Here is an 18422-nt window from a genome sequence, read left to right as displayed (position 1 = left end):
CTTTCGACATTATCTTCTTTGGTGACTATTATTTTAGGCAGCTGCTTCCTCCAGCAAACATAATGCTGTCCTGAACATCAGACATGCTTAATTTGTTCTTATCCCTCCAGGCATCAAACCAGCCTCTGCCTTGCTGACCTCAGCTCTCAAAAGCATCTCTTCTTTAATGAGCGACTTCCTGTTGGACATCCTATGTTGGTGTACCAGTTGCTGGAGGAGTTGCCATCCAGAAATGCCCTGACTGCTTCCACGCCATTGCCCTTTTTGTTTTCTTTGGGGTCATGCCTACATCCCGATTTAGTTCTGAGATATATTTTGCCAGTAGCACAAGCACAGATGATGACTGGTGGGGGTGGGATAATGACATGGCAGAGAGTGTGTGTGCGCTTTTGTGAGTGGGTGTATCTCTAAACCGAGTTCTGTTGGCTTGTTCCTTCTAGCTGTAGAATAAGAGTCCTCAGCTTATATTTCTGGCTATTACTGTTTTTTGTCACATGACATAATGTGGCTATGGTGTCATGTAGCTTCCCATGACATGCTTTCAGCTGAATGGGTACCAATTCTGGAAAGGTTGAAGACTGCTGATCTTGCAGGTACTAAGAGGGCCAAATTATGATGATGTTCCAGGAGAAGAGAAACATGGCTCTTCACTAGCTTGTACTGATGTTGTTCTCAGAAGATATTCTGGGACATTCTTTAATGCCTGGATCTCATTAACTCAGCTCAAAAACTCAGCTCAAAAACATGATATATAGCAATCTAAGGTCATATTAACTTATTTTGATAAACTAGATTAATGATTAAACTGGAAACCAGATCCTCTATCTCATACACTTTATTGTTCAGCACAGTATTTAGGACTGAAGATCTTTGGTGGGTGGGGAAATGAGAGAATAAAAGAAGCATAAAGTAAAACTGCACCCCATAAAATCTATATTTCACATAACAGAAAAATTCTGGTTGCCCAATTTTCCTGATCTTGCCAAGGAATATATATTTACCTGAGGGACGATCACCACAGAGAAGACCGCCAAACAGAAATATGGGGTCAACACCTTTCCTAGTGCCCACCAGGGCAGGGCTGGATGCTTTTACCTGGCAGGGTTTCTGATTCACCACTGGAGATCTGATTGGCTGAGCAGATTTTTTTTAATGTTGCTTTAGGAGCTGTGGCGATAGTTATATTGCTATCAGAACACAGAGATCGCTGATGTCATGTGAAACAGATCACTAATTGTGTACTAGTGTGATTGTTTCTTTTTTATTGTTATGCTGGTCAATGTCCATATTTAATAAACGAATGAGCTTTAGGAGCAGCTGCCACCGCAGCACAACGATCTTCACTGAGTTAAAGAAGGTAAGCAGTGTATATATGCAAGAAACTATTTTAAAACAGTATGCTCGTTTTAAAAGGCATCCTGTTTAAACAGAGTTTCTGCCTGAAATGTTGAAGAGTTACTATTATACGCTCTCTGACATTCTGTGGTTGGGCCTGCCTCCCATGGTGGCCATTTTGTGGTTGTGCCCCCCCATACCAGAATTCCAAAGGCACCCATAGGATGGAAAAGATGGGGGACTCCCACATCAGATGATACAGGTAAAGCACACTCAGCTTTATTTAGCCAGAGGAAATGAGATGAAGTACAGATCAACTATTTCTTACAGACAGACGTGTCCCGCAGTATGACAAAAACATACAAATCATTTTTTTTTAGTTGGCCATGAAATCAGCAACTCTCCTTACTCCATACATCACACAAAGCAACACCTGTTTACCTGGGGGATGCAGACCCAATGATTCCAGCTCCAACTTCAAATTCTTAACTTGATGCTTCCTATCTTGCTATGAAGCAGCTAGTTTTCACTGCCCTGGAATCGGCTAGAGGCTACAGCTAACCACTGTTCTGTTAGCCACAGGTGGTAATATGACAAACTAATATTAAATAGGGCTGACCCCACCATGGTTTTAGAGACACTGCTTTCTCTACATGGTCGATGCACATTTTTGGTAATTAAAGATGTCAAGTTTCCATTTTTGGACTTCTTCCATCACTTTGCCCTACAGTACCACTGGTTTCCTTCTCCCACCTCTGTGCTTACAACCATGCTTTCCCCTTTGCCTCCCTTTTCCATTTATCAGAGCACCTGCTTTCATGCTCCGCCTTTCCATACGGCTGATATAAAACCCTTTCCTGAAGCACCATCCTAATCTCATCTCACCTGCTACTCCTTGGTAACCTAACTCTAACCCCACCAATAACTACCATCCCTGGCCTCTCCCTGGCCTACCTACAAGCCTATCTAAAGACCCTCTCACTTCTAGTTCTGGAAGTACCTAGAGTGTTATTGGTCGTAAATATGCACTTCATGTACGAGATGACATGCTAATTACTGAGCATATGACTGAATTCTCTTGACAATACAGCTACTATTACTAATATAAGGCCACAACATGCACAGTGCCTTAAAAGTGGGGCTTTTTTGTTTGTTATTGAGGGGGGGATTTTGGAAAATATTCCAAATCAACCAGAGTACAATTTTAAAACTTCACAAAGATGGTTTTGCTTCCTTTATGTCTGAGACCTGTCCCAAAGTCAGGTCTCTACTTCTCATCAACAGACACCCCTTCGCTTATCAGAACATTTCAGGGCTCTTGAGATTAATGATTGTTGCTATGTAGACGAGTATATATTATAGCAGGATGGAAGAAGTTGCCAGAACATTACACAGGGTTTTTAAAAAAGGCAGCTTCCCCAACCCACAAGATTTATTCTTGTAGCAACAACAGCCCATTTCGTGTTGTGAAGTTTTCAGGATGGGTAACGTTTTCAGAGCAGCTGTTGCTTTTATTCCTTCTGACAACTGCCAGAAATACCTCCTAGGGGACCTTGAAGAGATGCCAATTGATAAGATGTTGGACCTGAGCAGCAAGCAACTGAGGCGATTTCCTTTGTGTGTTTGTTCTTTCAGGGAGCTGGTCAAGCTGTACCTGAGTGACAACAATCTAAACTATCTACCCCCTGAACTAGAACAGCTTCAGAACCTCCAGATTCTTGCACTGGATTTCAACAACTTTGAAACGCTGCCCTTAGCCGTGTGCAGCCTGAAGCAACTGTGCATTCTCTACCTGGGAAACAACAAACTCTGGGACCTGCCTATGGAGCTCCACCTTCTGCAAAACCTCAAGACGCTATGGATTGAGTCCAACTGCCTGTACCACCTGCCTGATGTGGTGTGTGAACTGAGGCACCTCAAGACCTTGCATGTTGGATCCAACGCACTACGCTCCCTCCCTGGACAGCTCCGGTATCTGCAGGAGCTTCGGACCATCTGGCTCTCAAACAACCTTTTGGCTGATTTCCCACCTGTGCTGCTCCACATGCCCTTTCTGGAAGTTATTGACGTGGACCGCAATGCTATCCGCCACTTCCCCAATCTCAGGCAACTCAGTGGGTTAAAGCTGGTAATCTATGACCACAATCCCTGCAGAAATGCCCCCAAAGTGGCTAAGGGGGTGCATCGGGTAGGGAGGTGGTCTGAAGAGAGCCCCGAGCCTAGGAAAAGATCTGGTCTGGACATGGGGAAGGGAGCTGAGGATATCACTTCCCTTCTGCCTCTGCCTCTCCCCTGCAAATTGTCTGTCTGATTAATGAGCAACATTGCTTTCCTGTTGCTCAAGACTGCAGCAGGGACAGCCTCCCACAGAAAACAGCCGAGCAAGGCTGGGACTTTTGCATCAAAGAACGGCCCTGAGAACTGCACAATTAGGTGCAGTTTTGCTTTTAGAGACCATGATCTTGCATGTGCTTACCTCTACAAACCCTACAGAAATGTAGTAAGTAATGTCAGCAATTATAGAACTGCCTAGGATTAAAGAAATAACCCTTTCAACTTTACTAACACTCCATAGATGGCCACAAAGCTTCTTTGAAAAAAGAAAATCTATCATGAGCAGTAAAAGCAAGTACTCAACAAATGAAGTATCAAGCAAGATAAATCCATCTTGGAGAATTGGATGCCCAGTTGCTTCTCTCTCTCTCTTTTTATACAAGGAAAACCGAAGGTTTAGCACCTGGCATGATTTTAGAGCTGTCTAGAAATGTTTTGAGAACATTATTATTTAAAAAAAATTCATTCTGCAAATATTAACTACCGCAAAAAACAGCTTCCCTCAATTCTGCAGTAGTCTAAATGAGAGCTTTCAAGGCCACTGCAGAATGCTACCAAAGCACAGTTACGGCATCTGTATTTCAGCCTTAAACTGGTTTATTGACCACTTCATTTCACAGGGAAATGTAGGTGTGCGAGTGGATCTAGTCAAGGGTTTCTTTCCAGCACCGTCACCTAACTATGGCTATCTAAATTCTTTTGAGGAAAGCGTGACAGTTAAAGCATTAGGAAAGCAAAATATTATTAGTGTGTATTTACTGTGATTAACAGTCACAATTGCTTTTTATATACCGTTTTGCCATGTATGACAAGATAATTTGCAGTAATTTTTCTTTCCCTTTGGAAATACATCAGGGAAAAAGAAAATCAGTGCATCATAGCATTGTTTTCTGACCCAGGTTATTTTTTTCTGTTTACTGAAAGAAAACTGGCTGTTTCTTTAGGGGCTGTTTACTAACGCACAAGTGACAATGTCCTAAAAGGAGAGAAGTGACTTCTCTGTGTATTTGGCTAAAAAAGTGCAGCCACCGCTAGATGTTTACCTCACAATTTCCAAAAGTATCTTGACTTTTGACAATAAGTAGGCTTACTTGATACAGATTTCACTCACAGGTTTCCCAATTAAGTTGTCTTCACAATAAAATGAATACATTTTTATACAAATATTTGTTCAAGTTATGCCCTGACAAGAATGAACTGTAGTAATTTTCAAGGTATTTAGCACAGCAATGCCACAGTTATTCTGGACTTATTGTAAACATTGTTTTAGTATAGAATGTGTACCTTAATTCTGATCTAGTATAGAACATGTATATTAATTCTTATCTAGTAGCAGCTGTGGTTTATACATAAATTAAACCTGAAGGTGGCCTGACAAATTAATATTATAGCTATATCAACCACCAGTAGAGAGTGGTTTCCACCATTTTCCCCAGAGGAAGATTTCCATCAGGTGAGTCCTCATTTGCAGGCTGAAGTGGTATTATTATGAATGAAAGAAAATAATGTCATTCTTATTCTAAGAATAAATCCAAAATCTAAGCAAAAGCTTATGCAGAAAAGATATCTTCACTGAATGTAGACTGAGAAGTTCCTATGTCACATATTGCTGGGAGCTTACACAGTGCATGAGAAAAAGCCATGCTTCAGCAAAATTGTCTATTCCAGGGGTCCCCAACCTTTTTTAGCCTGCCAGCACCTTTGGAATTCTGATACTATGTGGTGGGTGCAGACACAGAATGGCTTCTGCAGGAGGTGGAGCCAGCCACAAAATGGCTGCTTACCTTCAGTCATATAATGAAGATCCTTGTGCTGTGGTGGCAGCTGCTGCCAAAGCAACATTTTTCATGACGTTCATCTAAGCATACAAATAATACTTTTGCACAACTGTGAAGGCTAAATATGGGTTCCCAATTACAGCACCAGTATTCTGTTTTCTGGAATTTCTGATAACAGCTATAAATACAAGGACTGTAAGAATACATACATTCTGCATACTGTGCATGATTTATATTAAGAGCCCAAGACAGTATGAAAATAAAGACTTAGGAAGCAGAGAGTAGGAATCAATGGTCAGTTCTCACAATGGCGGGATGTGAGCAGTGGGGTGCCTCAGGGATCTGTGTTGGGACCGGTGCTTTTCAACCTGTTCATCAATGACCTGGAGTTGGGGTTAAACAGTGAAGTAGCCAAGTTTGCAGATGACACCAAATTATTTAGGGTGGTTAGGACAAAATCGGACTGTGAAGAGCTCCAGAAGGATCTCTGCGTACTGGAAGAATGGGCATTAAAATGGCAAATGAGATTCAATGTGAGCAAGTGTAAAGTGATGCATATTGGGGCAAAAAAATCCCAACTTCACATATACACTGATGGGATCTGTGCTGGCAGCAACAGACCAAAAAAGGGATCTTGGGGTGGTAGTGCATAGCTCAATGAAGATGTCAACCCAGTGTGCGGCTGCTGTAAAAAACGCAAATTCCATGCTGGCCATAATTAGACGAGGAATAGAGAATAAAACTGCTGATATCATACTGCCCTTGTACAAATCTATGGTGAGACCACTTGGAATACTGTGTACAGTTCTGGTCACCACACCTAAAAAAGGATATTACAGAGCTTGAGAAGGTGCAGAAAAGAGCAACCAAAATGATTAAGGGACTAGAGCAACTGTCCTATGGGGAGTGGTTAGGATGCTTAGGGCTGTTTAGCTTGGAAAGAAGGCGGCTAATGGGAGGCATGATAGAGGTCTATAAAATTAAGCATGGTTTGGAGGGAGTGGACAGGGAGTTTTCCTCCCATAATACTAGAACACAGGGTCATCTAAAGCTGGAGAGCGAGAGATTCAAAACAGATAAAAGGAAATATTTTTTCACACAACGCATAGTTAAATTGTGGAACTCCCTGCCCCAGGATGTGGTGATGGCTGCCAGCTTGGAGGGCTTTAAGAGGGGAGTGGACATATTCATGGAGGAGAGGGGTATTCATGGCTATTAGTTAGAATGGATACTGGTCATGCTGCATACTTATTCTCTCTAGTATCAGAGGAGCATGCCTATTATTTTGGGTGTGGTGGAACACAGGCAGGATGGTGCTGCTGCACTCGTCTTGTTAGTGGCTTCCTAAAGGCACCTGGTTGGCCACTGTGTGAACAGACTACTGGACTTGATGGGCCTTGGTCTGATCCAGAAGGACCTTTCTTATGTTCTTACTTATTCCATTCTCCTGTTTGCGTGAAGTAGACCTCAATGTCAAAGACAGGTAGTACAAATAAGCATACTCCAGGCAGTGATGTCCAGCCCCTGGGCAGCTGCCAGCATGCCCCCCCCCCCCAACACACACACACCAATTTTCCTGCTATAGCTTTCCTGGAACCTTAGAAGGTAAGAGCCAACCAGAACAGGAGGCAGATGCTCTACCTGCATAACACACTATGGTGAGCCCTCTATTCAATCCGAGACACTGCAGAATTACTACTGTTACTGGACATTCTACATGCCTTCCTTACTAAGGTCACAGATACTACACCCTGGGAGATTGGAATAGTCAAGCAGAGACTAGTAAATGTGTCCATTTTCATGTTTAATTTGCACATTTCTTTTTATCATTTTCTATTTATCATTACATTTCTATTTTATCCCATCCTTTATCAGATGAGCTCAGGGCAGAGTACATTGTTCTCTGCCCTTTCCTTGTATTCCCAGAAGACCAATCAGTTAATTTCATCATTCAGTGGAGATATGAACTTGGACCTTCCAGTCCTAAAGCGCTAATCACTATGCCACACTGCACTATACTAGGCAAATCAAAACGGAATGACGTGGTTTAAAGGCATCAGCAATGTTAGAGAATATTCAAGTGAATCAACACTGAAGGGAACAGCTGATGAAGCTTGGTCCATAATACTTCCCAAAGTGACAGTAAAAACCTATGCTAGGATTCAGATGTGTTTTTGGGTTTGAGAAGCTGGAACTCTGATTTTCAATTGTTTCTTGCATTCCCTGTGATCTGCTACTCCTTCATTATACATAACCTGTGAGATTCATAAGCTACTCTCCAAGTTCAGTGAAAAATGCGAAGGCAGCATCTGATAGTTGACTGCAGCCTACAAGCACTTATCCCACCTCACTTTGGTTATGGTACAAGAGGTTGTATAAATTTTGCTCCAACACTCATAGGGCTACCTCTCTAGGAATTTGCAAGAAAATAATACACCATGTGGAAATTATCATTTTTTCTTGAAAAATATGGGCATCTCAGCCAGATTTAACAGCAATTGTATTATCTTAATTGTAATGATGCATTTTAGGAATTCAAAGTAAACAGTGGTTGTGTGACCAGCTGTCTGTGCATCTTCCTCTTATTCAATTTCTAACAATTTCTACAAAAAACACATACTTAGAGGTACCATATTAAGGAAAGAAGTCAATTAATATATTTGAAATTTTTATTACAGAGTACTAACCAAGAAATTGAGGAGAGATATTGATGTTGTCCAACTGAAATGAATTGGTCTTTGAAATAATATAAGTTAAATCAACAAAAGAATAATCACAGGCCAGTGCTAGATATGCTGACTCTTTACTCCAAAAAAATTACACGATGAAGTACTGTGTAATGTTGTGGTCCACATGGTCTTACTGACTGCAGAATACTTAACATGGGTAACGGTCTGGTACTCGTTTCCTGAAAGAAAAGCCGGAATTTAGTACATGGACGTTGAAGAAGAAAACTGTCTTCCACATATTTGCTAAACATTCTCACGACTGAGAGCCTACAATGTAGATTCTGAGCAAATAATCTTAGCTGGCAGCACTGAGCGTACAACTAGAAAATCAAATCACAAATGTCTATATAGTTATGAGACATCTGGTACGATATCTTTTAAAGCAATTATTCTTTCTGCTATAGCTTAAAAGTGTTATCTTATAAGGCTGTACCTTGGAGCTGCTTTGATGATGTCATCCACACGGAGAATCACTTCCGCTGCTTCTGCGGCACTCAGCAGCACTTGTCGCTTCACTTGGAAGCTTTCAATTACTCCCAGACTTCCCATGTCTCCAATGGTACCCTCCTTCATGTCTTCAACAGATTAGAATAGTGATAATTAGCTGCCCAATAAGCACTTGATATACATTTTCCACTTCACATGTTCTTTACCTCTTTTAAAAGTCCTGCATAAGTTGTTTGGGGCAATAGTATTTAATGGAATCTAGTCAATTAGTAAGTCTTGATTCTGCATAGTTTTGACAGTTGTCAAAATATTGTCGAAGGCTTTCACGGTCAGAGTTCATTGGTTCTCATAGGTTATCCGGGCTGTGTAGAATACCACGACCACGGTTACACAGCCCGGATAACCTACGAGAACCAATTTGCCAGTTGTCGTTGGACAGACCCTATATCACAAGACATTTTCTACACTCATGCCTAAAAAGCCCCAGAAACACAAAAGCATAAATTTCACTGTAGAATCGATCTGTAAAAATCCTCACCAAGTCCATAGGTATTTTTCCCTTCGATGTGAGCAGCTCGCAGCTGGGCAACTAGATCTGCACTGTCATAGCCAGCGTTATCGGCTATGATGGTTGGGAGCTAATAAAATAAGAAGGTTATTAAAGAGCTTCTGAAGGAACATGCAGGTCATTTACAATTTTTTAAATATGAAAAATAGTCAAAAATCTTCTCATTTTACATGCTTTTCTATCCATAATACACATTTTCAGACCCACTGGGTTTTCTGTGAGAGGGGAAGGGGCAGGGAACAGGGCTATAACTAACATTTTTTTTAAGTATAACTTAGGATGAAGGTTTTTAAAAAAAAACACCCAAAGAACTACAAACTAGTCAGCTAAATCAGAAAAAAAGAAATTTAAAATATTCTCCTAAATATGAAACTCAGGCATCTTGGAAAAACTCAATTGATTGTGACTGGTCTCTTGCCATGCTCACTGGCTAGCTCCCTCCTCTCGCTCATGCAGAAAGCATGACTATAGGCTCCATAATTTTAAAAGCATTCAATCAAACCAGTATTCTTAAATTTCGGTTTAATCCTTCTGAAAGCAGGTAAGGAGGGAGGGAACACACAAAACAGGCACAGCAACAAGCCAGGCTTGTGCCTGTTATGAACAGGGGTTTGCTCGCAACGTCTGAATGCCACCACAGCATGTTCACAATTTTGATTACTCGGGTAAACAGCATTACTATTAGAAGCCAACAACAAGCAAAATTCTGCTGTTTGAGGAACAAAACATTCTCGCCTCTTCCCTACCGTGGCCTGTCTGCCTCAGAAAGTCACTTCTGTATGGCCAGATTTGATGCGTGGGGGAATGTGGGGGCGGGGGGGGGGGGAACAACATCAGCGATCAGGACATCATCTTCCTACTGTCTTCTCATGTGAAGTATTCCTGTAGCTCCACTGCTGTGCTATCCTACATACGGCAAGCATATTTTCATTCGCCGGTACTGCCTCCCCACACTCAGATAGTAATTAGTATTGTGGTTCTTGAAAAAATGCCACATTTTGCAGCAGGAAGGGAAAGTGAGGGAAGCTGGCTGCCAGCCTGAAGCATCCAAGCTGAGAGTTTCTCTCACTCCTGCAACAGGTGTTTAAAGCCAGGGCTCTTGGCCAATGGCTTTGGCTTGATGGATTCATCTGGTGGACAACCACTCAGGGTCTCATCTACTTTTGGGTCTTTGGTTTTTTATTTTGTGATGTAAATTTATTAAAAAGTGTGTTTTTGTACATCATTTGGCTCCCCATCAGGGAGAAAGGTAGGATTTAAATATACTAAAATAAATAAGTGCAATGACCACAGTGATTTACATAAAGTTATTTCCAGACATACATTACTTTGCTACAGAACATACTTCACCAATACTCTGTGTGTGTGTGTATCTGACAATCCCTCAGCTTACTTAATAGAACAGAAACAACTGTATAAACAGGCAGTCAGTGCAAACAGTAGAAAAGAAACTGAAGACCACAGTCAAATATAAACAGTCAATGGTGATTTGGCTACAATCACTTATCTCACAAGGCACAAATGGCTGAGTTTCTGTTACTATATAAATTTAATAATATAACCAATGACTTAAAAATGGATACCAGAATACTGCAAAGAGCGTGTGTGTGTAAAGTGCCGTCAAGTCGCAGCCGACTTATGGCGACCCCTTTTGGGGTTTTCATGGCAAGAGACTAACAGAGGTGGTTTGCCAGTGCCTTCCTCTGCACAGCAACCCTGGTATTCCTTGGTGGTCTCCCATCCAAATACTAACCAGGGCTGACCCTGCTTAGCTTTTGAGATCTGACGAGATCAGGCTAGCCTGGGCCATCCAGGTCAGCTTAGGCACTAGCAAAAGACAGAATTTTAGCAGTGTTTTTAAAGAATGCAGATGTGGAAACAAAATAGCAGCAACTAAGACAACACCACAGGTCTAAATAGGAACGGCCAAGATTGTTAATGAGGGACTCACAGACGAAAAACATGGCATGAACTACAAACTTGGAAGTGAGAAAAAAAATCAACAATCCAATTACATTAACCAATAACACAGCAGAAAGCTAAAATTTATGTAAACCACCTGGCCTAGTTTAGTTCTATAGACTTGCTCAATAATTAACTGAACACTAACTTACCATTCTCAGGGCCTTAGCAAAAGACTCCATTGCAACAGACTCTTTGCCTGGTGTTCTGTTTGCTAGCTCTGTGACAGCATTAGCCATTAACATCTCAGAGCAGCCTATAAGAAGAAACCAGAAACGTTAACAAGCAAGCAACAATTAAAGATATTTACATTTCCTTATTAAAAGAAGGTTGGATATTCACCTCCACCATATACTGTTCTAGTATCTTTTACAGTCTGGGCAAGAACACAGAGCGCATCATGTAAAGATCTTTCTGCTTCATCTATGATCTGTTGAGTAGCACCACGCAGAACTATGGTACAAGCTTCACCTAGAGTCAAGATTACAAAACAGCAACAAATGAAATAAATTTCTAGTTAGATCGACCGCTCAGAAATTTTAGTGTCCCAGTATCTACAATGACCCAATTCAAATGTTATTCTTGCTGCATAGTTGGTGTCCCACAATGACTGGGTTTTCCATTTGTTCTGAAAATATGAGAAACACTGCCTCATGGATTGCCTCCATCATGTAACAGAGCCCCATGTCCACCCCCACTCTTAAATTAGCTGATTCTGTCATGGAGAAATATCTACACAACCTGGCCAACCCGTAAGGGAAGAGGTGGAACTTCAAGAATTCACAGTGGATTTGTGATGAACTCCTTCCAATGGAAGGAGATCTTGGTCTTCCCTTCTCACCCCAGCAACCCAGATGAAGCCACCCCAGTGGCACAACCTACCCATAGCAACTCCAGAGAAATGAATAAGTTTGTCTTCACCAATCATGACTTCTTCAATAAGACTGCAGGTCCCTAGCTTCACTAGCTCTGGGTGATCAAAAGTTGAAGCAATTTCACCACCTGTGAATATAAGTTCATATAGCTTTTGATGAGTATGAAACTTCTAAAAATTTGATTCTTTGTAGGATAAAAAAATTATTTCCCTCAGTACGATAAAAAGTATGGCTTTGATCCATGGAGAGTTTTCACCAATTCTCTCCACCAGTACATGGAACTGCACTCTGTTAAACAATAGGAAGAGTAGGAAAACCACACTGCATGAGTGGAACTTGAAGTTATCTGGATTCAAGTCTGTGTCTCTTCAGTCTTAGGACACAGCCCAGTGCATTCAGTTAACAGACAAGCTGAAGGAACACTATTGCTCAAGTCATTAAACCTCTAGATGCACACAACCTTCAAATACTACATTTTGCAGCAATTTCATCCACTGTCCTTGCAGCAATTTCTCAACTTAATGTCTGCAAATATAAAGGTAAGATTCAACAATGTGCCGTTCAATACAAATTCTTGTAATTTTTCATGGTACCTGTAACAAGAGCCAAGCGTTCAACTCCAGCAAAATCTGCATGTTCAATAGCCATAACACCCGCAGCGGCAAACAACTGTTCTGGGTAGTTATAGATCAACTGCCTGCAATTAAAATGTATGGATTATAATGTGGCAGCAAGCAAGCTTATTTCTAAATTTTCTCTCTTTACAGAAAGTTTTCATAAAGGAACACACATACCTGTTAATAAAACAATTTATTCCATGTTTCAGAATACGTTCAACCTTCTCCTTCATTTTCTCTTTTTCAGCTTGTTCTATTTCTGCCACCTTTGCTGTAGAATCCACTCGTACACGGGAGCCAAATATCTAAATCCAAGAACAGGTAACAATATTCATTAATTTTTTTATACACTCACACTACATAAATAAAATACATGAACACATGCAGCTGCCTTCTACTGAATCAGACCCTTGATCCTTCAAGGTCAGTACTGTCTATTCAGATTGGCAGCAGCTCTCCAGTGTCTCAGGTAGTGGGGTCTGTCTCATCACCTACTGCCTGGTCCTTTTAACTGGAGATGCTGGGGGATTGAACCTAGGACCTTCTGCATGGCAAGCAGATGCTCTATCACTAAACCACAGCCCCTCTCCTCTTATAGTAATTTAATGTGTTATTTTGTGCTAGTATTTTAATTGTTTATATTGTTTTACTTGCATGTAAACTCTCTTGAGCTGCTTCAGTGGAAAAGAATAAAAATATGTAATTTCTGGTGTACTTATGTATCACGCTCTGGTAGATCAAGATGGATTACACTGAAGTACCCACCCCCCAATCACTTACCTTAATTTTATCAGTATCCATGCCAGTATTTGCAATAAGTATCTTTGCATTTTCAATTCTTTTTGGCTGGTTTACTCCAATTTTTTTATCCAACAGAAAACCTGAAATGGCAGACAGACTTACTTTACAATAAGGCCATTAGAAGGTATGGATTCTCATAAAAGTTTGAAAACCAGTGTTAGAGTTTCCATTTTGCAATTACTTATATAACATGCATTTAGAAGATAAATCAAAACAGGAAACGTTTCCTAACCCACTGCCTGAAAGAACATTAAATAGGTTTTAGACCATAAGAAATTAAAATGCATATACTCTAGAAAAAGCCTCCCAGTGAAAGAATAAGACTTGATAGAGTTACCCTTCAACTGCATAAATGTAAAAATGGATTTGCTGGAAAGGGCGATGCATTAAATTATGTATATAGTCCTTCAAGTTAAAACCATTTAGCAAGTGTTGCAAAGAAGACACTTCTAATAGAAACGGAATTCTAGATATGTTTCACAGCCAGGGGAATTAAGAGCATTCTCTTCATGGAATATATCATGTTGGGAGTGATCTTGCAAGTAATTTGTCTTTATACTTCTTTAGTGACAAACTTGCTATTACAAAGAAAGACGATGGGGCAGGGGAAGAGCACACTCCTAACATCTCCAATTAAAGGATCTCTGTTCTGACTCTGTATGAAGTAGCTTCATACATTCACATTAGTTTACTACAATAAACAGTGACAAGGTTTGCATAGATGCCTCTTGCTCTCACAAGCAGTCCACTGAAATGCTTGTCAATAAGTGAAATAATACCTTCATCCAAATAAGAGTCTATCATGCTTCCTCCTAGCTTCCTGATGACATGAATAGCTTCCAGGTTCCCAGATCCCTTCAGTCTAAGGACAGCATCCACTGCAAGTTTTGCAAAATGTTCTTTATGATGAGTAAGTAGTTTTGAAGACAGTGTTGTTTCTGCGATGTTCATTAGATCCTTATGAAACTGGACTTCGTTAGCACTGAAAAGCAAGAAAAAAATATCAACTTAGAATACATTTTATTTAAAAAGTGGCCACTCATCAAGCTATACATGTAAACAACAAGGTGTCTGAGTCTCCAAGAACAGATACCCCTGCGACCAAGCCAGCCATTCCCAAAGCTTGGAGAAACTTCAACACAATGCAAAAAGCTAGGTTGGAAGCAAACAATACAAATTTGCGTGCACTCCCTCTCTCTCATACACCGAACTTACATATACTTAAAAGGCTAACGTCTGCCCCTAAAATCTTCAGATGGACTTTATAGCATTACACTATATACATTCCAGAGAAAAGAATTTAAAGTAATGTCTTATACACAGGCAGGCAACAGTATCATGCTCTTTTCTGAGAAACCATGCTTTTCCTTGCAAACATGAAAGACTTCAGTAGCTTGTCAGTTAACAGAAGTCAGTAAGCAGTGCAAGAGGCCATTAATATATCTAAGTCGTATGCTGGTAACTAAATAACACAATGTATTGCAGGACGGTGTTCTCAAATATTGAGCTTTCCAGAACGCCACAAGGTCTATGCATCACTGGCAACAGGCTTTGTCTCTTTAACAAAACTCTTTTTTCTGTCCTATTTACCAAGGTTCAAATTCTGACATATGCCAAACTTTTGAAATTTAAGATAATATTATCCTATATACTGTCTGACTTTCTACAAAGCTCTCAAGTGTCTACTGCAGATTTTGTAATGTTTTATCCGCCAAACATTTAACACTCATAAAGCAATTATTTCACACCTATATGATCTCAAGTAATACAAAATTCCATCTTTCCGGAATGCAAGTAGCAGTCAGCTCTTAATGCTGCTTGCCTCCCAGGTACAGATGTAAAACATCTACGCATAAGCATGGCAGCTAAAGACAAAAAAAAGCCACAAGTCTGAAACACCAACTAACCCATGATCCACTGCAGATTTCACCAAGGCTTCTCTTGCTGCTTTTGTGGCTTCTCTCCAACCAGCAATGATGGTTTGAGGATGAATCTTTCTTGCAACCAGTAATTCTGCCTCCTATTAACAAACATATTCGGTTTACTTTAATACCTACAACTTGTTCTTCAACAAGTGTATATCATTTCACGGCATATGAAGTTTTGTGAGACTATCTGCTCAAATGCCATAATAACAAAGAGAAATCCATATTTACAAGTCTGACAAACAGAACATGTGAAGAGTTTAGGGGTATATTTGGATTCAGCCTTGCTGCTTAAGATACAGGATGACAGTGTGGCAAAAAGTTGCTTATCTTAATTACATCTGCAAAAATTCCAAAAACCTATCCTTTCTAGACTCTGCTAATCGAGCTATATTCATCTAAAGTTTTTATATGTAATGTTTATAAATGCGCTCTATGTGGGGCTAGGAGCCCCGTGGCGCAGAGTGTTAAGCTGCAGTACTGCAGTCAAAAGCTCTGCTCACGACCTGAGTTCGATCCTGACAGAAGTTGGTTTCTGGTAGCCGGCTCAGCCTTCCATCCTTCCGAGGTCGGTCAAATGAGTACCCAGCTTGCTGGGGGTAAAGGGAAGATGACTGGGGAAGGCACTGGCAAACCACCCCGTAAACAAAGTCTGCCTTGGAAACGTCGGGATGTGACGTCACCCCATGGGTCAGGAATGACCCGGTGCTTGCACAGGGGACCTTTACCTTTTACCTTTATGTGGGGCTGCTTTATTTAGTACAAAATGCACCAGATCTCTTGACTAGGACAACCCATTATGAACATATTATATAACACCCATGAACATATTAAGCCCTACACCCTTCACCAATTGCCTATTTGCTTCCAGATTTAACTCAAGGACCTTACTTTTAAAGCCCTCATGACCTGGGATTCACACCTGAAAGATCACCTCTCCCTATATGTATCTGTACATCAGGTGCACTACCTCTCATCAGAATGTTCTTGTTCTGCCATCAAGCTCTTCTTTGGCTTGATCACGGGTTTTTAATGATACGACTCAAACCCTTTTGGAAAAGCCTCTCAGAAGAAGTCAGGAGGCCATCATTATCAATGCTCAGAAAAGCACGTAACAGTTAAAAACCACCTTTTTAAAAGTTTCACTGGAGAAAATACATATTGTTTATTAAGGCTAAGGTTATACTTGTCTGGACTGACTAAGTGGTTATTGCAAATTTTGCTGCTGTAAATTGTTTTAACTTTAATTATATGCTTTAGAGCACACATTTTATAAGCCTCCTTGAGCACAGAGAAAAAATGTGTGTAAATGTTTTATTAATAAACATTACATATTTAGGATTGTCCCTGAAAATGGACCGGACGTTTGGAATAATCTAAATTATTTATTTCAAGTATATAATGCATACCGATTTATATTTTGCAATATAACAGATTTTTATTTAGTAGTGCATTTTAGCAGAAAATTTTCCACTTAAGCTGTACAGTACCCATTTGTACTGAACAGAAGAAGAAACTAACTATTTTAAATTTAGGAATAAAAACATGGAGAATAAAATAACTTTCAGCACATTAGACCATTCTCTATATTATATCAACATAATGTATAAATATATTAGGATAATTTCATTAAGTGCTTAATTTCAAGATACGATTAGAAATATCATTAAGTATTTTATTACCCTCAGTAGTTCAGCAGCTAGAACAGTTACCGAAGTAGTCCCATCACCAACTTCATCATCTTGAACCTTGGACATATCTGTAAGGAGAATGTTATCTTATAAGCTTTATTACTGAAATATCATACACCACTAAAAATTCTAGACAGAAGCTGAATCAGAAACAGAATTCCTTTGCCTTTTATAGACTGGTACAATGCCAAACTACAGGCAGGGGCTGTGCAATTTATTTTACAAGTGCCCTGGACATGTCCTTTCCTCAACCCAACCCTCTCCTCTCATGAGCATCAGGCAAGTAACTTTGTAAAGCAAGTACAAATTGACTTAACAGTCATAATGTTGAGCTTTTTCTTGGCACAGAATATCAATTAATTTTGGTGCAGAGATAAAGTATGATTTAGTGGGTAAAGTGCCAGAGCCGGACTGTATTTGTTTCATTAGAGACAAACTATAAATAATAAAAATCAATCTCAATGCAAAAGAAATGCTTATAATATATTTTGTCAAACATACCAACCAAAACCTTGGCAGCAGGGTTGTCAACTCCAATAGCTTTTAAGATGGTTGCGCCATCATTGGTTACTGTCACTGTGCCATCTCTCCCAGTACTGAGAAGAATCTTGTCCTGTACAATCCAAGTTTGGGGGATTATTAAATATTTGACAGCGATAATAGTGACAAAGCCAACGTATTTCAGAATTTAGAAATATCTTACCATTCCTTTAGGCCCCAAAGTGCTCTTAACTAGGTCTCCAATGGCAATAGCCCCAACGAAAGATGACTAGAACAACAATAAAAACAACAACTAGTTTTACAAAGTATAGTAACTAGAATGGTCTCAAGCTTGCACCTATTAAAAATTAAATGTGGTTAAGTCTTACTCACTGATGCTGGAATTATACTTATTACTGAACTCACCAGTCGGGCTGTCTCGGCTTTCTCTTCATCAGCACCAGCTTTGAAAATGTTCACAGGTGCTAGGGACATGGATGCCTGAAATAATGGTAATCATAGCAAAATTTACCATAGCATAAAGAACTATGCATTTCACAGTATCATTGCTACATGAATTTTGCAGTACCTACTGCCTTCATTTTACGGTGATGTATTCTTAAACGTACAACTAAGTTTACCAGGCTCAACTGGGAGCATATATCTGAGTGAATTACATCTTACCCACACCTTTTTAAAGCTGTAACAAATCTTATTTTAGCCTCAATTGTATCACCCATTCCCTATTGTAATTACACTATTCCTTAATATATAGTAAATATATAGAATACAAACCAGCTTTTTCAATGCTTTCCTTACTACCATTCCTTCCCCCATGGCTTTTGCCTTGCAGGTCCCATGAACCCATGCAAATAGAACC

The 18422-nt window shown here is 40.0% G+C and overlaps 2 protein-coding genes across 2 annotated transcripts; one reads left to right on the top strand and one right to left on the bottom strand.

Moving 5' to 3' along the window:
• The first annotated feature begins 2794 nt into the window (after positions 1-2794).
• Positions 2795-3646, top strand: LRRC10 (leucine rich repeat containing 10). Its single transcript, XM_056846505.1, has one exon. The coding sequence runs from the start codon at positions 2816-2818 to the stop codon at positions 3644-3646; it is 831 nt and encodes a 276-aa protein (XP_056702483.1). The 5' UTR covers positions 2795-2815.
• Positions 3647-8274: 4628 nt separating this feature from the next.
• Positions 8275-18053, bottom strand: CCT2 (chaperonin containing TCP1 subunit 2). Its single transcript, XM_056847061.1, has 15 exons — positions 17969-18053; positions 17766-17831; positions 17564-17675; positions 17054-17130; positions 15354-15466; positions 14226-14428; positions 13426-13526; positions 12823-12950; positions 12622-12725; positions 12036-12155; positions 11496-11624; positions 11306-11409; positions 9162-9261; positions 8610-8751; positions 8275-8355 (listed from the first exon to the last, which is right to left on the bottom strand). Exons 1-15 carry the CDS (start codon positions 18035-18037, stop codon positions 8325-8327), a joined length of 1599 nt encoding a protein of 532 aa, XP_056703039.1. The 5' UTR covers positions 18038-18053; the 3' UTR covers positions 8275-8324.
• Between the last annotated feature and the right edge of the window lie 369 nt (positions 18054-18422).

Source organism: Euleptes europaea, chromosome 3, assembly GCF_029931775.1.
Source record: "Euleptes europaea isolate rEulEur1 chromosome 3, rEulEur1.hap1, whole genome shotgun sequence".
Lineage (NCBI taxonomy): Eukaryota > Metazoa > Chordata > Lepidosauria > Squamata > Sphaerodactylidae > Euleptes > Euleptes europaea.
This window is presented reverse-complemented; position numbering and strand designations above follow the sequence as displayed.